At 50.7% G+C, this 23,423-nt stretch overlaps 1 protein-coding gene across 1 annotated transcript in view; it reads right to left on the reverse strand.

The window, feature by feature from the left end:
• LOC144601564 (filamin-B-like) overlaps positions 1–23,423 on the reverse strand; it is a 175,263-nt gene that overhangs the window by 70,101 nt on the left and 81,739 nt on the right. The window contains 12 exon segments of the mRNA XM_078413762.1: positions 1,523–1,666; positions 3,566–3,679; positions 4,829–5,022; positions 5,903–6,010; positions 6,013–6,038; positions 8,574–8,706; positions 10,875–11,012; positions 12,147–12,341; positions 14,501–14,663; positions 16,386–16,463; positions 17,594–17,712; positions 22,257–22,404. Coding sequence (XP_078269888.1) covers positions 1,523–1,666; positions 3,566–3,679; positions 4,829–5,022; positions 5,903–6,010; positions 6,013–6,038; positions 8,574–8,706; positions 10,875–11,012; positions 12,147–12,341; positions 14,501–14,663; positions 16,386–16,463; positions 17,594–17,712; positions 22,257–22,404 — 1,560 coding nt within the window.

The raw sequence follows: 23,423 nt of genomic DNA on the forward strand, positions 1-23,423 counted from the left end.
CCCAATGTCGGGGGGAAGTCCAGAACCAGGGGTCACACAGTCTAAGAATAAAGGGGAGGCCATTTAAAACTGAGATGTGAAGGAATAAAAATATCACCCAGAGAGTTGTGGATTTGTGGAATTCTCTGCCACAGAGGGCAGTGGAGGCCGATTCACCGGATGGATTTAAAAGAGAGTTAGATAGAGCTCTAGGGGCTAGTGGAATCAAGGGATATGGGGAGAAGGCAGGCACGGGTTACTGATTGTGGATGATCAGCCATGATCACAATGAATGGTGGTGCTGGCTCGAAGGGCCAAATGGCCTCCTCCTGCACCTGTTTTCTATGTCTATGTCTATTACAGCCCCAGCATCCCCTACTTCCTGCATCCCAGGTAATTGTTATAGCACCATTCAATGTTGGTGGGCAGCACAGTGGTGCAGCTGGTAGTGCTGCTGCCTCACAGCATCAGAGACCCGGGTTCGATCCTGACCTCGGGTGCTGTCTGTGTAGAGTTTGCACGTTCTCCCCGGTTTTCCCCCACATCCCATAGACGTGCGTGTGGGTTTGTGGGTTAATCGGCCCCTCTGTACATTGCCCCCTAGTGTGCAGGGAGTGGATGAGAAAATGGGATAACACGGAACTAGTGTGAACGGGTGATCGCTGGTCGGCGTGGACCCGATGGGCCGAAGGGCCTGTTTCCACGCTGTATCTCGAAACTAATCGAAAACAAGGCAGTGATACTTTTTGAAGTCAGATCTGACTTGAGGCCTGCGGTCAGACAAGTTTCACCAACAACAACGGGACAAGAGAAACACAGAAAAAACAGGTAGACACAAAATGCTGGAGTAACTCAGCGGGTCAGGCAGCATCTCGGGAGAGAAGGAATGGGCGACGTTTCAGATCGAGACCCGAAACGTCACCCATTCCTTCTCTCCTGAGATGCTGCCTGACCCGCTGAGTTACTCCAGCATTTTATGTCTACCTTCGATTTAAACCAGCATCTGCAGTTCTTTCCTGCATAGAAAAAATAGGTGCAGGAGGAGGCCATTCGGCCCTTCGAGCCAGCACCGCCATTCATTGTAATCATGGCTGATCATCCACAATCAGTAACCCGTGCCTGCCTTCTCCCCATATCCCTCGATTCCGCTCGCCCAAACTTTGATGAGGAAACAATGATTAGCTTTAACCAGGTCCTGAAATGGGAGTTGGTTCTAATTTGTGAAACAATTCAAAGCATTCTGAAAAAAACCAAAGGCGTACTAAACACATAATGGATAAACATATCTGTTACGTAGCTTGGAAAACAATAATGACATTTAATATGTTTGAGATGCTGCCACAATGTGCCTTCAAAGAAAAAGCACGGTTTGTAATAAGATCATAAGTGAGAGGAGTAGAATTAGGCCATTCGGCCCATCAAGTCCACTCCACCATTCAATCATGGCTGATCTATCTCTCCCTCCTCACCCCATTCTCCTGCCTTCTCCCCGGAACCCTTGGCATCCGCACTGATCAAGAAAATCACGATGTAATGCACTTACTCTAAAGGGGCTGCTGGGAACATTGACTCCACCCCAGGCGATGGCGACAGTGTACTTGATGGGTTTGGTAGGAGTGTACGCACAGTGAGATATTCCATCGCCTTTATTCTTCATCTGGACGTTGATGGGAATACCCTCGGCATCCTAAGGAGCACAGGCACAAAGAGGCATTCATGGGTAACTTTCTCTCCTACAAGATGCACTCACTCAATGCATCTATCTATCTGTCTTGTCCGGTTATCAATGCAAGCCATTCATCAGAACATTTACACTTCAGTCTTCATAGACTCACACATAGGGGTTGCCAACTGTCTCACTCCCAAATAAAGGACAAGGTGACGTCACCGCCCCGCGCCCCACGTGACCTCACCCAGCCAGCGGCCACGTGCTCCCACTCCACCAATGGCGGCTGCCCGGGCCGGGAGGCGGGTTGCTACGTAACCTCCGTTAGGCGGCACCCGGGCTGCCGGGCCTACAGTGTCCGGGCCTACAGCGTCCGGGCCTACAGCGTCCGGGCCTACAGCGCTCCCTGGGCCTAATACAGGACAAGGGCAGTCCCATATGGGACAAACCAATTTAGCCCAAAATATGGGATGTCCCGGCTAATACGGGACAGTTGGCAACCGTACACATGCAGCACGGAAACAGGCCCTTTGGCCCAATTCATCCATTCTGACCAACCGTCCATCTATGCTAGTCCCATCCGCCCATGTTTGGCCCATAATCTCTGTTGTCCAGGTGTATTTTAAAATATTATGTTACCTGCCTCAACTACCTCCTCTGGCAGTTCCTTGCATTCTCCCACTACCTTCTAAACTTTACCCCTCTCACCTTAAAGCTAAACACTCTAGCATTTGGTATTTCCTTCCTGGATAGCAGGTTCTGACTGTCTACCCTGTCTATGCCCCTCATAATTGATATACATCCATCGTTTCCCCGCAACCTCCAGCGTTCCAGAGAAAACAATCCAAGTCTATCCAACTTCTCCCTGGAGCTATGACACCCTAATCCAGCCAGCATACAATGGACCATTGTGGGCTCCACCCTTCCTTGGTCATCTATTGCCGGCCCTGATTTGTTCTGGCCTTTTCCTACCTCCAGTCCCCCACACCCACCCCTCACCCCACACCTAATTTCAGTCTGAAGAAGGGTTCTGACCCGAAACGTCACCCATCATTTTTATCCAAAGATGCTGCCTGACCAGAATTCCTCCAGCACTTTGTGTCTATCTTCAGCATTCTGGTAAACCTCCTCTGCACCCTTTCCAAAGCCTCCACATTAGGGTTGCCAACTTTATCACTCCCAAATAAGGGACAAAAGGTGACGTCACTGCCCTGCTCTAGGTTGCTAAGCAACCTCCGTTAGGCGAACGCACTCGGCCCCGCTCCCCGAACACACTCCGTTAGCCTACACTGTCCTGGCCTACAGTGGCCCCTGGGCCTATAGTGTCCGGGCCTACAGTGCCCCCCGGGCCTACAGTGTCCGGACCTATGGTGTCCGGGGCTACAGCATCCGAGCCTACAGCGTCCAGGTCTACAGTATCCCCCGGACCTGCAGTGTCCCCTGGGCCTAATACGGGACAAGGGCGGTCCCATACGGGACAAACCAATTTAGCCCAAAATACGGGGTGTCCCGGCTAAAACGGGACAGTTGGCAACCCTACTCCACATCCTTCCTTTAGTGAGGTGACCGGAACTGCACATAGTACTCCAATGCTGCCTACCCAAAGTCTTATAATGCTGCATCATGACTTTGTGGCACTTGTACTCAGTTCCCTGGCCAGTGAAGGCAAGCAGACCATATTCAGCACGCGATTGCAGTGTTTGAAGTGCAGGAAGGAGCCCTGCTATTGTTCCCCATCACCACCCCGTACAACAATGATCATTCACACCACTTCTCCCAGCAAGTCCCCAGCATCAGTTTTCCAACTTGGTAGGTGGCCACTGACTCTAGCACAACTGGTGCAGTTCCAGAGTAATTCACCGCGTGCGGTAGCGTTCATGCCAACTCTGCAGAGCAACATTTACACAACAGATTCCTCACTTGTGCGTAGATTTTCAGTGGAGCTTTCCCAGCATCCTTGGCATTGATGGTGAACTCTGTCGGCTGGTGGACAATGCAGCCAGTTTTCTCCAAGCCTGGACCATAGGCTTTAACCTGCAACGAGGAGACAAAGAACCAGCCTTGTAAATCCACCCGCTTTCCAAGCAACACGGACCCCAAACCCTCACTTAAAATCCTTAAAAACTAAAGACACAGAGTGCTGGAGTAACTCAGCGGGTCAGGCAGCATCTCTGGAGAACGTGGATAGGCAACCCTTCTTGAACCTGAAGAAGTGTCCCAACCTGAAACATTACCTATCCATGTTCTCCAGAGATGCTGCCTGACCCCCTGAGTTACTCCAGCACTCTGAAACATTACCTATCCATGTTCTCCACAGATGCTGCCTGACCCGCTGAGTTACTCCAGCACTCTGTGAAACATCACCTATCCATGTTCTCCACAGATGCTGCCTGACCCGCTGAGTTACTCCAGCACTCTGTGAAACGTCACCTGTCCATATTCTCCAGAGATGCTGCCTGACATACAATTAACCTACAAACCTATAGAAACTGCAGATGCTGGTTTAAACCGAAGATAGACACAAAATGCTGGAGTAATTTGTGCCTTCATTTGTGACTGCCTGCCCCGCTGAGTTACTCCAGCATTTTGTGTCTATCTTCAGTTTAACCTACAAACCTGCACGTCTTTGGAATGTGGGAAGGAACAAAAACGCCCAGAGAAAACCCACACGGTCACAGGGAGAACAGACAAACTCCGTACATAGAAATATAGAAAATAGGTGCAGGAGTAGGCAATAGATAATAGACAATAGACAATAGGTGCAGGAGTAGGCCATGCGGCCCTTCGAGCCAGCACCGCCATTCAATATGATCATGGCTGATCATCCAAAATCAGTAGCCCGTTCCTACTTTTTCCCCCATATCCCTTGATTCCGTTAGCTCTAAGAGCTAAATCTAACTCTCTCTTGAAAACTAGACAGCACTCGTAGTCAGGATTGAACCCGGGTCCCTGGCACCCTGAGGCAGCAACTTAGATAGAGCTCTAGGGGCTAGCGGAATCAAGGGATATGGGGAGAAGGCAGGCACGGGTTACTGATTGTGGATGATCAGCCATGATCACAAGGAATGGCGGTGGTGGCTTGACGGGCCGAATGGCCTCCCCCTGCACCCATTGTCTATGTTACTGTTTCTATGTAACTCTACTGTTGATGACTACCTGCTGATCGGCGTTCCTTATACTTGCCTTGTCAGGGCTGAAGGCACTGGATGCAGGCAGGATGTTGGCAATGAAGGGACTGTCCACGATGTCCTCATCATCACACATGACGTGCACAGCATACTCCCCCGGTTCCTTGGGCCAGTAACGCACGTCACACGATCCATCACTCTTATCATCACACTCAATCTTGGCCTGAGAAGGCCCTTCCACCGCGAAACCTACGAGACGTCTACAGTGAACTTCCAAACTTGGTGGATCAGGAAAGCAGAACTCCAGCCATTAATCCAACGTTACGTTCACTTTTAGTTTAGTTTAGTTTGGAGATATGTTGGGGTACACAACGTATAGAAAAGGCAGACAGGTGGGCAGAGGGGGGTGGGGTCGCTCTGTTGGTGAGGAATGATATTCACTCCCTTGCAAGGGGTGACAGAGAATCAGGAGATGTAGAATCAGTACGGATAGAAATGAGGAATTGTAAGGGTAAAAAGAACCTAATGTGAGTTATCTATAGGCCCCCAAACAGTAGCCTCGACATAGGGTGCAAGTTGAATCAAGAGCTAAAATTGGCGTGTCGCATATGTAATGCTACGGTGGTTATGGGAGATTTCAACATGCAGGTAGACTGGGAAAATCAGGTTGGTAATGGACCCCAGGGAAGAGAGTTTGTGGAGTGCCTCCGAGATGGATTCTTAGAACAGCCTGTAATGGGGCCTACCAGGGAGAAGGCCTACTCCTGCTCCTATTGTCTATTGTCTATTGAGATACAGGCCCTTCGGCCCACCGAGAGAGGAGGGGCAGGCAATCGGTGGAGGAGGGGTGGTTGATGGGCAGATGGTTGGTCAAAGGGACAGAGATGAAACGACGGAGTGAGAAAAAAGGATTGAAGTGTGGTGCATTGTGAAGCCAGAGGATGGAATGTGGGAGGATGGGGAGGGGGGAAGAAAGGGAGAAATAGGTTCAACTTCCCGCATCTCCCTCTCTCCCACCCCTCGCTCCCTTGTGCCCTAGATGGGACAGGACACAGGGGAGAGAGGGGTGGGAAGAGAGGGAGAAGCAGGAAGGAGGTTGGGTGGGGGAGGGAGGGGGAAACATCTTTACCTAACACGCCAACTTCTGTTCCAATGGTCTCTACCACAAAGTCCGCTGACATGCCAACGATGCCTCCATCGAGGCCTGGCCCCCAGGCTCTGATCTTCTGTGGCCCCGCTCAGGTCCAATCTGAATTTCAAACGGACTGAACGGAAGAGAAAGTGTATATTGAAATGAAAATGAGTCGGCTCGATCCTGCAAACTGTATTGCTGGGTGAATGTTGTTATAATATTGCACGCTGCTACTGATGTGATTTGCACCTTGTTACATTACAGCAGGCAAGAAGACGGGTCTCGACCCGAAACGTCACCCATTCCTTCTCCCAAGATGCTGCCTGACCCGCTGAGTTACTCCAGCATCTTGTGATACCTTACCACAGGCTAGAATCTTTGTAACATTAGAAAATTTCAACCTAGTTATTTTAGACAAAACCAGGGAGATTTGAAACTTTAACCCAAGTAGCTTCTAAACATTTTCACTTTTATACACTGTTCTCAAATGTTGTTCTTGTTTATGGGATTTGAAAGCTGTATGATCAGGTGAGCAAAAGGATTTGAGTATAGGAGCAGGGAGGTTCTACTGCAGTTGTACAGGGCATTGGTGAGACCACACCTGGAGTATTGCGACAGTTTTGGTCTCCTAATCTGAGGAAAGACATTCTTGCCATAGAGGGAGTACAGAGAAGGTTCACCAGATTGATTCCTGGGATGGCAGGACTTTCATATGAAGAAACACTGGATGGACTCGGCTTGTACTCGCTGAATTTAGAAGATTGAGGGGGGATCTTATAGAAACTTACAAAATTCTTAAGGGGTTGGACAGGCTAGATACAGGAACAAGGATCACAGAACAAGGGGTCACAGTTTAAGGATAAGGGGGAAGTCTTTAGGACTGAGATGAGAAAAAAAAAATTCACACAGAGAGTGGTGAATCTGTGGAATTCTCTGCCACAGAAGGTAGTTGAGGCAGTTCATTGGCAATATTTAAGAGGGAGTTAGATGTGGCCCTTGTGGCTAAAGGGATCGGGGGTATGGAGAGAAGGCAGGTACGGGATACTGAGTTGGAATGATCAGCCATGATAATATTGAATGGCGGTGCAGGCTCGAAGGGGCCGAATGTCCTACTCCTCCACCTACTTTCTATGTTTCTATGTTTCTATGTTTCTATGTAAGCAAGGTGGCTGTGCAGGAGGTGAGGAGACCTGATCGGAGTGTATCAAATTATCAATAGTTCAAAGGTCGCATGTGCAATCGCACGGTGAAATTCATTTCTTACAAACAGTCCAGTAGAGTATTGCTCTGAAGAAGGGTCTCGACCCGAAACGTCACCCGTTCCTTCTCTCCAGAGATGCTGCCTGCCTGTCCCGCAGTGTTACCCCAGCATTTTGTGTCTACCAGTAGAGTATTGGCCTCTCCAAGCATTTCCCCATTCTGACCAGCAGATTGTGCAGAAGTAGTCCACTGAGACCGCATGCGAGTGGCACCATGTTTTGGTGCCATTGTCAGTCCAGTTGTTATGTAGTTGTTATGTAGTTGTTATGTAGTTGCTATGTAGTTGTTACTCTACTTGTTATGAGCGGAGCCCGATCTGGGTTCCGATGCCCAGAGGCGTAGATAGTCAGGGTGGTCACGGTGGCGCAGCGGTAGAGTTGCTGCCGCCAGTGACCCGGGTTCTATCCCGACTACGGGCGCCGTCTGTACGGAGTTTGTACGTTCTCCCGTGACCTGCGTGGGTTTTCTCCGAGATCTTCGGTTTCCTCCCACACTCCAAAGACGTACAACTTTGTACGTCAACTGGCTTGGTGTCTGTGCAAAATTGTCCCTAGTGCATGTAGGATAGTGTTAGTGTGCGGGGATCGCTGGGCGGTGCGGACTCGGTGGGCCGAAGGGCCTGTTTCCGCGCTGTATCTCTAAACCAAAAAGGTCCGAACGTCTTTGCCTCCAAAGTGGGAATGTTAAAGGCTTGAGCGTCTACAACTTCACGGTGAGAATGGGCAAGTTAAAGGAGACGTGTGGGGCAGGTTATGTTTTTACCCAGAGGGTGGTGGGAGGCTGGAACGTGCTGCCGGGGGTGGAGGTGGAGGCAGATACACAAGTAGTGGTTAAGAGACTTGGATGTACATATGGATATGCAGGAGAATGGGGTTGAGAGGGAAAGATAGGCCAGCCATGATCGAATGGCAGAGTGGGCGCGACGGGCCGAATGGCCTCTTTCTGCTCCTTTGACTTGTGAACTCATGAAATGGGTCCAGTAACAGTTTCCACTTCCATCTACGTTTGGTGTCGAAACGGCACGAACAGGAACGCTCGGAGGGGCTGTGGTGTGGAACACAGGCCGGTTGGCTGGGGATTGGATGTGGTCTCCAACCTCTGCCAACACACACGTGCAGCTTACGGACACTGCGGCCCTCCGGCCGGCCAGCACACGTGCAGCTAGACACTGCGGCCCTCCGGCCAGACAGGCACACGTGCAGCTAGACACTGCGGACAGCCAGGCACACGTGCAGCTAGACACTGCGGCCCTCCGGCCAGACAGGCACACGTGCAGCTGCGGACACTGCGGACAGCCAGGCACACGTGCAGCTAGACACTGCGGCCCTCCGGCCAGACAGGCACACGTGCAGCTAGACACTGCGGACAGCCCGCCGGTCAGCCAGGGGCTGCAGCCACCTGCACTCACCTCCGAGGGATGTTATTGCCGCCCCAGGTGATGGTGACCACATGTTTCCCAAGGGTCACAGGGTAGTACTCGAAAGCAAAGACATCGTCTCCATCCAGCACGTCCTTCTGCTTCACAGGATGCTCCACACCTTCTGTCCAAGGGGAGAGAGGGGGGGGGGGGGGAGAGGGAGGGGGGGGAGGAGGGAGAGGGGGAGAGAGAGGGAGAGAGGGGGAGAGAGAGGGGGGGGGAGAGGGAGGGGGGAAGAGAGAGGGGGGAGAGAGAGGGGGGGAAGAGAGAGGGGGGGAGAGAGAGGGGGGGGGAGGAGAGAGGAGGGAGAGAGAGGAGAGAGTGAGAGAGAGAGAGAGAGAGAGAGAGAGAGAGAGAGAGAGAGAGGAGAGAGAGAGAGAGAGAGAGAGAGAGGAGAGAGAGAGAGAGAGAGAGAGAGAGAGAGAGAGAGAGAGAGAGAGAGAGGAGAGAGGGGAGAGGAGAGGAGAGAGAGAGGGGGAGAGGGGGAGAGGGGGAGAGGGGGAGGGGAGGGGGAGAGGGGGGGGGAGAGGGGGGAGAGAGGGAGAGAGAGAATACACACAAGCTCAGTCTCTTGCACAACAACCAGCAGCATGGTGGCGCAGTGGTGTAGTTGCTGCCTCACAGCACCAGGGACCCGACCATGGGCGCTGTCTGTACGGAGTTTGTACGCTCTCCCCGTGACCTGCGTGGGTTTTCTCCGGGTGCTCCGGTTTCCTCCCACACTCCCAAGGACGCACAGATTTGTAGGTTAATTGGCTTAATGGTAGGAAAGTGTTAGTGTGCGGAGATCGCTGGTCGGTGCGGACCCGGTGGGCCGAAGGGCCTGTTTCCGCGCTGTATCTCTAATCTAAACCCAGGTCCGGACCACTGACAGCGATTGTTTCAAGGCATGTTTGCCAGATGGTCATGATGAAGAACAAGTCACACACTAGAACTGGGCCTGGTTATTGGTCTTGTATCCCACCTGTCCACTTGGGAACACTGAATTACGCCATACTTAAAAAGACAATATTTTCCACTGCAGGGTTCGAACGCACATCGTTCCCTGGCAACACGACTGACAACTCCCGAGCAGGCGATCAATCTGCGGCTTTATTGAGTGAGCAAGGGCTGTCCACTGCTGAGGTGTAGAAACACTTTTAATCTTGTTTCCAGAATCCAAACTCACAACCAAGATGAGATGGTGGACACAAAATGCTGGAGTAACTCAGTAGGTCAGGCAGCATCCCGGGAGAGAAGGAATGGGTGATGTCAGGGGAGGGGGCGGGACATCCCCTGATATCAGCCTGAAGAAGGGTCTCGGCCCGAAATGTCACCCACTCCGTCTCTCCCGAGATGCTGCCTGACCCACTGAGTTACTCCAGCATCTTGTGTCTACCTTCGATTTTAACCAGCACCTGCAGTTTTTTTCCTACCAAGAAGAGATGTTGCTTCATTCAGCAGCTTCAGTGCGGGCAATGTGAACATAGACCAGTACAGCGCAGGAACAGGCCCTGTGGCCCGTGACAAACACAATGCCAAAGTTAAGCTAATCTCTGCCTGCACGCAGAAACATAGAAACATAGACAATAGTTGCAGGAGGAGGCCATTTGGCCCTTCGAGCCAGCACCGCCATTCATTGTGATCATGGCTGATCATCCACAATCCGTTCCTGCTTTGTCCCCATATCCCTTGATTCCGTTAGCCCCAAGAGCTAAAACTAACTCTCTCTTGATCGTGATCAGAACTGTACACTTCCCTACCTCACTAGGATCAGTGTAAATGGGTGGTTGGTGGTCAGCATGGACTAGACGGGCCAAAGGGCCTGCTTCTTTGTTCACACCACTGGCCTTCAATGGTTTGAGTCGGAAGAGTCAAATGATTCATATTCCCATTCTGGTCAAAAGCAAAATCCAATTTCCTCATTGATTGATTGAAAGACACAGCATGGAAACTGACCCTTTGGACAAACGAGTCGTAGCCGATAGTCGATCACTAATTCTATTTATCCCACATCTATTCCCTGTTTACAGAGGGCCAATTAGACCACAAACCCGCATGTCTTTGGGATGCACCCGGGGGGAATCCCACGCGGTCACTGGGAGAAGGTGCAAACTCCCACACAGAGAGTAGCCGAGGTCAGGATCGAACCCGGGTCACGGGCGCAGTCAGGCAGCGGCTCTACCCGCTGTGCCACCGTCAGCAGCCCACCCCATTAATAATCCAGCAGGTACAATAACAATGTTTACAAGGAGGTCTGGCCAGGCACACGGAGCAGGACACGCGCCAAAGATAATGTTCCTGCCAACTTACTCGGCTCCTTCACCACCACTTTCAGCTCCCCGCTTCCAGCACCTTTGGTGTGGACTTTAAAGTCGGCCACTTGTCGAACGCGTAGACCTTTGGGCTGCAGCCCACGTCCTGAGGCTCGACAGGCTCCAGAGTTACAAGCTGCAACGGCAAACAGAGATAGACAATAGACAATAGGTGTAGGAGGAGGCCATTCAGCCGTTCGAGCCAGCACCACCATTCACTGTGATACAATACAATACAATACAATACAATACAACACATTTTTATTGTCATTGTACAGGGGTACAACGAGATTGGGAATGCGCCTCCCATACGATGCAATAATTCAATTAGCTAGTCAGTATTAATTTAAACAACGACAACCCAACCCAAAAAGTACCCCGCTCCTGCCTTCTCCCCATACCCCCTGACTCCGCTATCCTTAAGAGCTCTATCTAGCTCTCTCTTGAATGCATTCAGAGAATTGGCCTCCACTGCCTTCTGAGGCAGAGAATTCCACATATTCACAACTCTGACTGAAAAAGTTTTTCCTCATCTCCGTTCTAAATGGCCTACCCCTTATTCTTAAACTGTGGCCCCTGGTTCTGTACTCCCCCAACATTGGGAACATGTTTCCTGCCTCTAACGTGTCCAACCCCTTAATAATCTTATACGTTTCGATAAGATCCCCTCTCATCCTTCTAAATTCCAGTGTATACAAGCCTAGTCGCTCCAGTCTTTCAACATACGACAGTCCCGCCATTCCGGAATTAACCTAGTAAACCTACGCTGCACGCCCTCAATAGCAAGAATATCCTTCCTCAAATTTGGAGACCAAAACTGCACCCAGTACTCCAGGTGCGGTCTCACTAGGGCCCTGTACAACTGCAGAAGGACCTCTTTGCTCCTATACTCAACTCATCTTGTTGAGGATAAAGTACAACAAGATCAAAGAGAGACAGAGGCTGTGGGCGGCACGGTGGTGCAGCAGGTAGAGCTGCTGCCCTGCGCCCCACGTGACCTCGCCCAGCCAGCGGCCATGTGCTCCCGCTCTACCAACGCCCGGGCCGGGACCGCCCCCCTGCCCTGACATCAGTCTGAAGAAAGGTCTCAGCCCTTCTCTCCCGAGATGCTGCCTGACCCGCTGAGTTACTCCAGCACTCTGTGAAACGTCACCTATCCAAGTTCTCCACAGATGCTGCCTGACCCGCTGAGTTACTCCAGCATCTTGTGTCTACCTGCGATTTTAACCAGCTTCTACCAGTTTTTGTTCCTACGCTGCGTGTTCCGTACCTTCGCCGATGCTGATGGAGTAGGGACTCTTGGGTATGGGGAAGTCTGCAAACACGATCCTGATGGTGTGGTGGCCCGGTTGGACGGGCTTGTAGCTGCAGCGGTACGCATTGTTCCCCTTGTCCTCAATGGTCACCTGAATGTTCTGCCCCAGTGGGTCCACGATCACCACCTCGACAACGCCGACCCCAGCACCTGGGAGAAAAGGCACAGGCCAACTCTTTAGACTGATAACACTCACCCAGAGAGTTGTGAATCTGTGGAACTCTCTGCCACAGAGGGCAGTGGAGGCCAATTCACTGGATGAATTTAAGAGAGAGTTAGATAGAGCTCTAGGGGCCAGTGGAATCAAGGGATATGGGGAGAAGGCAGGCACGGGTTGCTGATTGTGGATGATCAGCCATGATCACAATGAATGGCGGTGCTGGCTCGATGGGCCGAATGGCCTTCTCCTGCACCTATTGTCTACGTTTCAATGTTTCACTCCAAACAAATGCACCGGCACTTTCCAAAAATACATGGACTGCCGTAGAGTCACAGAGGGGTGTAGGAAGAAGGGTCTCGACCCGAAACGTCAGCCATTCCTTCTCTCCAGAGATGCTGCCTGACCCGCTGAGTTACTCCACCATTTTGTGTCTGTCTTGGAGTCAGAGAGGGGAATAGCTGGAAGAGAGGAGGGGCGGGACCGAGACTGGGAGGTTAATTTATGCTCGCGTGTACCGAGGTACAGTGAAAAGCTTCAGTAATAGGTGATCACAGGTGTGGGAGGGAGGGTGGGGCTGTCGGGCAGATGGTTGGAACAACGAGCAGAGATTTTAAACAGAAGGCGTGAGACAAAAGAATTGAAGAGTTGCAAATTGTGAAGCCGGATGAGGGAATGTGGGGGGAAGAGGAGAAACTGGCTTGAGTCCAGGTGGTGCTCAGGGGAGGGAGGGAGGGAGGGGAAGAAGGGGGGTGTGGGGGAGAAAGGGGAGAGGGGAGGATGATGAGGAGGGTTGTAGGAATTCAAAGCATGCCACGTCTGCAGAGGAACAAAGGAGAGATATACAGAGATGTACACACACAGATTACAGGGATATACAGAGTGAGTGAATGAATGAATGTATGAATGAATGAATAAGTTTATTGGCCAAGTATGTGCATATACAAGGAATAAACCAGAGCAATAAAGAGACTACAGAATAGAAAAAAGCTGTTTTTATGTCTGGCTGTGGCTGCTTTGACAGTTCGGAGTCGCCTTCCAGAGGGAAGTGCTTCAAAGAGTTTGTGGCCAGGGTGAGAGGGTCAGAGATGATCTTGCCCGCTCGCTTCCTGGCCCTTGCAGTGTACAGTTCGTCAATGGGGGGAAGGTTGCAGCCAACAACCTTCTCAGCTGTGCGAACGATCCGTTGCAGCCTCCGGATGTCGTGCTTGGTGGCTGAGCCAACCAGACCATGATGGAGAAGGTGAGGACGGACTCAATGATAGCAGTATAGAATTGGACCAGCATTGCCTGTGGCAGATTGTGTTTCTTCAGTTGCCGCAGGAAGTACATCCTCTGTTGGGCCTTTTTGATTTTGGAGTCGATGGTGGCCCCCCATTTAAGGTCCCTGGAGATGATGGTTCCAAGGAACTTAAATGACTCCACAGATGTGACTGTGGTATTGTTGATGGTGAGTGGGGGGAGGGGAGGGGGAGCTCTTCGAAAGTCTATAATTAGTTCCACTGTCTTGAGAGCATTGAGCTCCAGGTTGTTGCGATGGCACCAGGACGCCAGCTGTGTCACTCCCCCTCTGTAGGCAGGTATACAGAGATGTACTTATACAGAACAGTGAAAGGCTTGGATAGAGTGGATGTGGAGAGGATGTTTCCACTAGTGGGAGAGTCTAGGACTAGAGTCTAGGATCAGAGGGCACAGCCTCAGAATTAAAGGACGTTCTTTTAGGAAGGAGATGTGGAAACATTTCTTTAGCCAGAGGGTGGTGAATCTGGAATTCTTTGCCACAGAAAGTTGTGAGGGCCGTCAGTGGACATATTTAAGGCAGAGATAGATTCTTGATTAGTGCGGGTGTCAGGGGTTATGGGGAGAGGGCAGGAGAATGGGGTTAGGAGGGAGAGATAGATCAGCCATGTTTCAATGGCGGCGTAGACTTGATGGGCCGAATGGCCTGGTTCTTCCACCACTTATGAACTTTTGAACATAGGAAGGTACTATGGACCTTGCACTCTTCTGGGTGCTCAGTGTGCATGGGTTTTAACACTGTCATGGGGGTCAAGGAAAGAGCGTTCACGCTGCGGCCCCGGTTTCCACCAATCTTTCCACCACTTACTCATTCCCCACCCCCCTCCCCCACAGGCCTCAGACGCCTGTTTACCTGCGGTGTAAATGTCGAAGTAGGTGGGCTTGTTGGCGATGTTTCCGGAAGATTCCAGGCCGGGTCCTCGCGCAGTCACTTTGCTTGCGTCACCGTGAGCCTTTTCAATGTGGACTTCAAACGGGCTCTTGGAGATGTGCTGCCCGGCAAACAAGACGGTAATCTGGGAAGAAACACGCCACGTTGGTGGGATCGGCACAAGGCCGCCGGTTGGCCAGCACCGGCTCGAGACGGGCCACACGGTCCAATCCCAAGCCAAGTCAGGAGCGTTTTACAATCTTAGCTCCCGAAACGGATCAATGAAATCCCTACTTGCAGCAGCACAGCTAGCGTTGCCAACTTCCCCACTCCCAAATACGGGACAAGGTGACGTCACCACCCCGCGCCCCCACGTGACCTCACCCAGCCAGCGGCCACGCGCTCCCACTACACCGATGGCGGCCGCCCGGGCCGGGAGGCGGGTTGCGTAGGAAAACTGCAGATGCTGGTTTACATCGAAGGTAGACACAAAAAGCTGGAGTAACTCAGCGAGTCAGGCAGCATCCCTAGAGAGAAGGATTGGGTCCCATTCCTTCTCTCCAGAGACGCTGCCTGACCCGCTGAGTTACTCCAGCTTTTTGTGTCTACCCGGGAGGCGGGTTACATAAACATAGAAACATAGAAAATAGGTGCAGGAGTAGGCCATTCGGCCCTTCGAGCCTGCACCACCATTCAATATGATCATGGATGATCATCCAATTCAGTATCCCGTAACTGCCTTCTCTCCATACCCCCTGATCCCTTTAGCCACAAGGGCCACATCTAACTCCCTCTTAAATATAGCCAATGAATTGGCCTCAACTACCTTCTGTGGCAGAGAATTCCACAGATTCACCACTCTCTGTGTGAAAAAAAACGTTCTCATCTCGGTCCTAAAAGACTTCCCCCTTATCCTTAAACTGTGACCCCTTGTTCTGGACTTCCCCCAACATTGGGAACAATCTTCCTGCATCTAGCCTGTCCAACCCCTTAAGAATTTTGTACGTTTCTATAAGATCCCCCCTCAATCTTCTAAATTCCAGCGAGTACAAGCCGAGTCTATCCAGTCTTTGCTAGGGTTGCTAGGCAACCTCCGTTAGGTGGCACCGGGGCCTCCGGGCCTACACTGTCCACACCGCACCTACACTGTCCGCACCACACCTACACTGTCCGCACCGCACCTACACTGTCCGCACCGCACCTACACTGTCTGGAAGGTAGGCACAGATTTTAACCAGCATCTGTAGTTTTTTTCCTACCACACTGTCCGGGCCCACAGCACCCCCCGGGCCCAATATGGGACAAGGGCGGTCCCGTACGGGACAAACTAATTTAGCCCAAAATAAGGGATGTCCCGGCTAATACGGGACAGTTGGCAACCCTGTCCACAACAGATATGTCAACATTGCTCATGCATGATAAGACCAGAATTAGACCATTCTACTCCGCCATTCAATCATGGCTGATCTATCTCTCCCTCCTAACCCCATTCTCCTGCCTTCTCCCCATAACCCGATACCCGCACTAATCAAGAATCCATCTATCTCTGCCTTAAAAATATCCACTGACTTGGCCTCTACAGACCCGGGTTCCATCCTGACTACGGGTGCTGTCTGTACGGAGTTTGCACATTCTCCCCGTGAACTGCGTGGGTTTTCTCTGAGATCTTCGGTTTCCTCCCACACTCCAAAGACGTGCAGGTTTGTAGGTTAATTGGCTTGGTATAATTGTCCCTAGTGTGTGTAGGATAGTGTTAATGTGCGGGGATCGCTGGTCGGCGTGGACCCGGTGGGCCAAAAGGGCCTGTTTCCGCGCTGTATCTCTAAACTAAACTAAACGACAACATATCCATCCTTTCAGCACTGACCTTGTGGGGGCCAGCTACCTTGGGCACATAAACCACAGAGTAGGTCTTGTTCTTGTCATTGTTGTTGGTCACCTCAGCCTGGTGGGAATACAAAGATGTTAGAACCCGCACAACATCCCGACTCCTCATCCCAACAGTGATATCATTCAGAAGCACAAGGGGTACGGGGAGTAGACAGGAACGGGGTACTGATTGTGGATGATCAGCCGTGATCACAGTGAATGGCGGCGCTGGCTTGAAGGGCCCAATGGCCTCCTCCAGCACCTATTGTCTGTTGTCACCCGTGAGAAAGGAGGCAAAAGCATAAAGCATCAGTCACAATTTTAATCCCCCCCCGCACCCCCTCCCCAGTTCCTCTCAAGTGAGAGCCAACTTTTTGTTTTGCACTCAAGGGTGGTGGGTGTCTAGAACGAGCTGCCGGAGGAGATAGTTGAGGCAGGGACGATCACATGTTGAAGAAACATTTCGACAGGTACATGGACAGGTACAGGTTTGGAGGGATATGGGCCAAACGCGGGACGATTTGTTCAGCCGGCAATTTCACATTCTACCTGCTGCAAAGGTTGGAAGGAGACATGGTGAGAAGGCACAGAAACATAGAACACAGTAAACAGGTGAAGGAGTGGGCCATTCGGCCCGTCGAGCCAACACCGCCATTCAAACCAACAGAGGAGGTTCACCAGATTGATCCCTGGGATGGCAGGACTTTCATATGAAGAACGACTGGATAGACTAGGCTTGTACTCGCTGGAATTTAGAAGACTGAGGGGGGATCTTATAGAAACATATAAAATTCTTAAGGGGTTGGAGAGGCTAGATGCGGGAAGATTGTTCCCGATGTTGGGCATGTTCAGAACCAGGGGTCACAGCTTAAGGAAAAGAGGGAAGTCTTTTAGGACCGAGATGAGAAAACATTTCTTCACACAGAGAGTGGTGAGCCTGTGGAATTCTCTGCCACAGAAGGTAGTTGAGGCCAGTTCATTGGCTATATTTAAGAGGGAGTTAGACGTGGCCCTTGTGGCTAAAGGGATCAGGGGGTATGGAGAGAAGGCAGGTACAGGTTACTGAGTTGGATGATCAGCCATGATCATATTGAATGGCGGTGCGTACAGGCTCGAAGGGCCGAATGGCCTACTCCTGCACCTATTTTCTATGTTTCTATGTTTCAATATGTTGATGGGTGATCAGTCTCCCTTCAGAGCCATTACCTCCTCTCGCTGTCCTTCTGGGTCATCCACAAAGACCATCACCTCGCCCTGCCCCGCGCTGATGGTCTCCACCGTGAACACGGCCTTGCGCATCACCACGTTGCCCACCGCTTCGATTCCTATGGAGACACAAACAAAGCTCACAATTACAGCACGGATCGGAAACTGGAGCAGCTCGTCGGGGAAGAGCCCGCAGAGATAAAGGGAGGGGGCATTTAAAACTGAGGTGAGAAGAAACTTTCCACCCAGAGAGTCGTGAATCTGTGGAATTCTCTGCCACAGAGGGCAGTGGAGGCCAACTCACTGGATGGATTTAAAGGAGAGTTAATCAGAGCTCTAGGGGCTAGCGGAATCAAGGGCTATGGGGAGAAGGCAGGCACGGGTTACTGATTGTGGATGATCAGCCGTGATCACAATGAATGGCGGTGCTGGCTCGAAGGGCCAAATGGCCTCCTCCTGCACCTATTTTCTATGTTTCTACGTTTCCATGTTTGATAAATTCATGTGATAAGAGCAGAATTAGGCCATTCGGCCCATCAAGTCTACTCCGCCATTCAATCGTGGCTGATCTATCTCTCCCTCCTAACCCCATTCTCGTGCCTTCTCTCCATAACCCCTAACACCCGCACTGATCAAGAATCTGTCAATCTTTGACTTTACAAAATCAATTGACTTGGCCTCCACAGCCTTCGGTGGCAAATAATTCACAGATTCACCACCCTCTGGCTAAAGAAATTCCTCCTCGTCTGTTCCCTAAAGGAACGTCCTTTAATTCTGAGGCTGTGCCCTCTGGTCCTAGACTCTCCCACTGGTGGAAACATCCTCTCCACAACAAGTTGTTTTGCATTCGCATTTGTAAACTGACCCACAAAAGGAAAACCAAAGAAACTCTAGAGGCCAGAATCTTGAGGGAAAACAGAAAAAAAAGTGCTGGAGGAACTCAGGGGGCCGGGCAGCATCTGTGGAGGGAATTGACAGGCGATGTTCAGGGCCAGTCTGAAGAAGGGCCTGACCTGAAATGCTGTCATGTTTTTCCCCCAGGAAGAAACAAAATCAAACCAGGGGCCACAGTTTAAGAATAAGGGGTAGGCCATTCTGCAGTTGTACAGGGCCCTAGTGAGACCGCACCTGGAGTACTGGGTGCAGTTGTACAGGGCCCCAGTGAGACCGCACCTGGAGTACTGGGTGCAGTTGTACAGGGCCCTAGTGAGACCGCACCTGGAGTACTGGGTGCAGTTGTACAGGGCCCTAGTGAGACCGCACCTGGAGTACTGGGTGCAGTTGTACAGGGCCCTAGTGAGACCGCACCTGGAGTACTGGGTGCAGTTGTACAGGGCCCTAGTGAGACCGCACCTGGAGTACTGGGTGCAGTTGTACAGGGCCCTAGTGAGACCGCACCTGGAGTACTGGGTGCAGTTGTACAGGGCCCTAGTGAGACCGCACCTGGAGTACTGGGTGCAGTTGTACAGGGCCCTAGTGAGACCGCACCTGGAGTACTGGGTGCAGTTGTACAGGGCCCTAGTGAGACCGCACCTGGAGTACTGGGTGCAGTTGTACAGGGCCCTAGTGAGACCGCACCTGGAGTACTGGGTGCAGTTTTGGTCTCCAAATTTAAGGAAGGATATTCTTGCTATTGAGGGCGTGCAGCGTAGGTTTACTAGGTTAATTCCCGGAATGGTGGGACTGTCATATGTTGAAAGACTGGAGCGACTAGGCTTGTATACACTGGAATTTAGAAGGATGAGAGGAGATCTTATCGAAACGTATAAGATTATTAAGGGGTTGGACACGTTAGAGGCAGGAAACATGTTCCCAATGTTGGGGGGGTCCAGAACAAGGGGCCACAGTTTAAGAATAAGAGGTAGGCCATTTAGGACGGAGATGAGGAAAAACCTTTCCAGTCAGAGAGTTGTGAATCTGTGGAATTCTCTGCCTCAGAAGGCAGTGGAGGCCAATTCTCTGAATGCATTCAAGAGAGAGCTAGATAGAGCTCTTACGGATAGCGGAGTCAGGGGGTATGGGGAGAAGGCAGGAACGGGGTACTGATTGAGAATGATCAGCCATGATCACGTTGAATGGTGGTGCTGGCTCGAAGGGCCGAATGGCCTCCTCCTGCACCTATTGTTTATTGTGAAATAGTAGAGGACATAGGTTGAAGGTTACACACAGAGGGTGGTGGGGGCGTGGACCACGTTACCAGGGGTGGTGGTGGAGGCATTTAAGAGACTTTTAGATAGGCACGTGGTTATGTCAGGAATGGAGGGATATGGATCATATGCAGGTATGTCGAAGCTGGTCTTGGCATAATGTTCGGAACATACATTGTGGCCCAAAGGGCCGGTCGTAGAATCGTAGAGTGATACAGTATGGAAACAGGCCTTTCAGCCCAACTTGCCCACACCGGCCAACGTGTCCCAGCTAACCTAGTCAACCGTACCTGTTCCTGTGGTATTCTGTGTTGCCAGTCCATTCCCTCCACAGATTCTGGCCTCTAGAGTTCCTTTTGTGGGTCAGTTTACAAATGCAAACTCAACAGTTTGTTGTGGAGCAGATGTTTCCACCAATGGGAGAGACTAGGACCAGAGATCACAGCCTCAGAATTAATGGATGTATTTTTAGGAAGGTGAGGAGGAATTTCTTTAGTCAGAGGGTGGTGAATCTGTGGATTTCATTGCCACAGACGGCAGTGGAGCCCAAGTCAATTGATTCTTTTAAGGCAGAGATGGATAGATTGTGTAGGAAGGAACTGTAGATGCTAGTTTAAACCGTAGACACAAAAAGCTAGAGTAACTCAGCGGGTCAGGCAGCATCTCTGGAGAGAAGGAATGGGTGACATTTCAGGTCGAGACCCTTCTTCAGACTGATAGATTGTGCTGTGCTGTGTTGTTGTGTTGTGCTGTGTTGTGCTGTGTTGTGCTGTGTTGTGTTGTGTTGTGTTGTGCTGTGTTGTGCTGTGTTGTGCTGTATTGTGCTGTGTTGTGCTGTGTTGTGCTGTGTTGTGTTGTGTTGTGCTGTGTTGTGCTGTGTTGTGTTGTGTTGTGCTGTGTTGTGCTGTGTTGTGCTGTGTTGTGCTGTGTTGTGTTGTGCTGTGTTGTGTTGTGTTGTGCTGTGTTGTGCTGTGTTGTGTTGTGTTGTGTTGTGCTGTGTTGTGTTGTGCTGTGTTGTGCTGTATTGTGCTGTGTTGTGCTGTGTTGTGCTGTGTTGTGCTGTGTTGTGCTGTATTGTGCTGTGTTGTGCTGTGTTGTGCTGTGTTGTGCTGTATTGTGCTGTATTGTGCTGTATTGTGCTGTGTTGTGCTGTGTTGTGCTGTGTTGTGTTGTGTTGTGTTGTGTTGTGTTGTGTTGTGCTGTGTTGTGCTGTGTTGTGCTGTGTTGTGCTGTGTTGTGTTGTGCTGTGTTGTGTTGTGCTGTGTTGTGCTGTGTTGTGCTGTGTTGTGCTGTGTTGTGCTGTGTTGTGCTGTGTTGTGTTGTGTTGTGTTGTGTTGTGCTGTATTGTGTTGTGCTGTGTTGTGCTGTGTTGTGTTGTGTTGTGCTGTGTTGTGCTGTGTTGTGCTGTGTTGTGCTGTGTTGTGCTGTGTTGTGCTGTGTTGTGCTGTGTTGTGTTGTGTTGTGCTGTGCTGCATTGTGTTGTTGTGTTGTGCTGTGTTGTGCTGTGTTGTGCTGTGCTGTATTGTGCTGTGTTGTGCTGTGCTGTGTTGTGCTGTGTTGTGCTGTGTTGTGCTGTGTTGTGCTGTGTTGTGCTGTGCTGTATTGTGCTGTGTTGTGCTGTGCTGTGTTGTGCTGTGTTGTGCTGTGTTGTGTTGTTGTGTTGTGCTGTGTTGTGCTGTGTTGTGCTGTGTTGTGCTGTGTTGTGCTGTGTTGTGCTGTGTTGTGCTGTGTTGTGCTGTGTTGTGCTGTGTTGTGTTGTGTTGTGCTGTATTGTGCTGTGTTGTGCTGTGTTGTGTTGTGCTGTGTTGTGCTGTGTTGTGCTGTGCTGTATTGTGCTGTGTTGTGCTGTGTTGTGTTGTGCTGTGTTGTGCTGTGTTGTGCTGTGTTGTGCTGTGTTGTGCTGTGTTGTGCTGTGTTGTGCTGTGTTGTGCTGTGTTGTGCTGTGTTGTGCTGTGTTGTGCTGTGTTGTGCTGTGTTGTGCTGTGCTGTGTTGTGCTGTGTTGTGCTGTGCTGTATTGTGCTGTGTTGTGCTGTGTTGTGCTGTGCTGTATTGTGCTGTGTTGTGCTGTGTTGTGCTGTGTTGTGCTGTGTTGTGCTGTGTTGTGCTGTGTTGTGCTGTGTTGTGCTGTGTTGTGCTGTGTTGTGCTGTGTTGTGCTGTGTTGTGCTGTGTTGTGTTGTGATGTGCTGTGCTGCATTGTGTTGTTGTGTTGTGCTGTGCTGTGCTGTGCTGTGCTGTATTGTGCTGTGTTGTGCTGTGTTGTGCTGTGTTGTGCTGTGCTGTGTTGTGCTGTGTTGTGCTGTGTTGTGCTGTGTTGTCTTGTACTGTGTTGTGTTGTGATGTGCTGTGTTGTGTTGTGCTGTGTTGTGCTGTGTTGTGTTGTGCTGTGCTGTGTTGTGCTGTGCTGTGTTGTGTTGTGATGTGCTGTGTTGTGTTGTACTGTGCTGTGTTGTGATGTGCTGTGCTGCATTGTGTTGTTGTGTTGTGCCTGTTACGATGCTCCATGTTCAGACCCACCTGGACCGTAGGCTCTTGCTTTCTTGGGGTTCAGCTTGGGCTTTAATGGGGCTCCAGGCTTCAGCTTGGCCTTGGGGAACTGTGACAGGTAGGTCATCACCGACTGCTCATCCACGTTTTTGTCTATGATCTCTTCTGGAGCAATAACCTGGGAGAGAAATCAGTCAATGAGTGCGTTTCATTTACAATACACCCACAGACAGGCAGCAGAACACACACTTCAATGGTAAATGCAGCTTGCTGGCAGAGTCAGTGTGGAAACAGGCCCTTCAGCCCACCCCATCAATGCCGACCAACATGCCCCATCTACACTAGTCCCATCTGCCCGCATTTGATCCATATCCCTCTAAACCTGTCCTATCCAGGTACCAGCTCTGTGAAAATCAGCCCCATCACCTTTCATGAAATAGTGCGGCACGGTGGCGCAGCGGTAGAGTTGCTGCCTTACAGCGAATGCAGCGCTGTACGGGCGCTGCCTGTACGGAGTTTGTACGTTCTCCCCGTGACCTGCGTGGGTTTTCTCCGAGATCTTCGGTTTCCTCCCTCACTCCAAAGACGTGCAGGTTTGTTGGTTAATTGGCTTGGTAAATGTAAAAATTGTCCCTAGTGTGTGTAGGATGGTGTTAATGTGCGGGGATCGCTGGTCGGTGCGGACCCGGTGGGCCGAAGGGCCTGTTTCCGCGCTGTATCTCTAAACTAAACTAAACGGAAGCATAAATATTAAATGCCACAAACACCATTAAAAATTCTGGAAATACCATTAAAGTTTGTTTTAAATATATGTGTACAAACATCACTGCAACGAATTCAAAAATGAACATTTAAATCACAAAAGGTATTTGTTTCAAAAAGTACATTTAAGCGTATTTGGTTTCTTCCTAATTGTTTAAACTGGACATACTTTAAAAAAAAAGTGATTTCAGTTTATTGGCTGTAGTGCTGTGTTCAAGTACTCTGCGATTTGTAGCAAAACGCCAGAATAAATACATTCTGAATTACTTCCTGACTCATTTTGTTCCCATTCTTACTCTGGATACTAATCACCGACGAGAACCAAAAGTGAAATCAGTGATACAGCCATCAGGCAAAAAGCCAAACACATTTTACTCAAAAAACCCAAGGTAGACACAAAATGCTGGAGTAACTCAGCGGGTCAGGCAGCATCTC

Source organism: Rhinoraja longicauda, chromosome 17, assembly GCF_053455715.1.
Source record: "Rhinoraja longicauda isolate Sanriku21f chromosome 17, sRhiLon1.1, whole genome shotgun sequence".
NCBI classification, from domain to species: domain Eukaryota; kingdom Metazoa; phylum Chordata; class Chondrichthyes; order Rajiformes; family Arhynchobatidae; genus Rhinoraja; species Rhinoraja longicauda.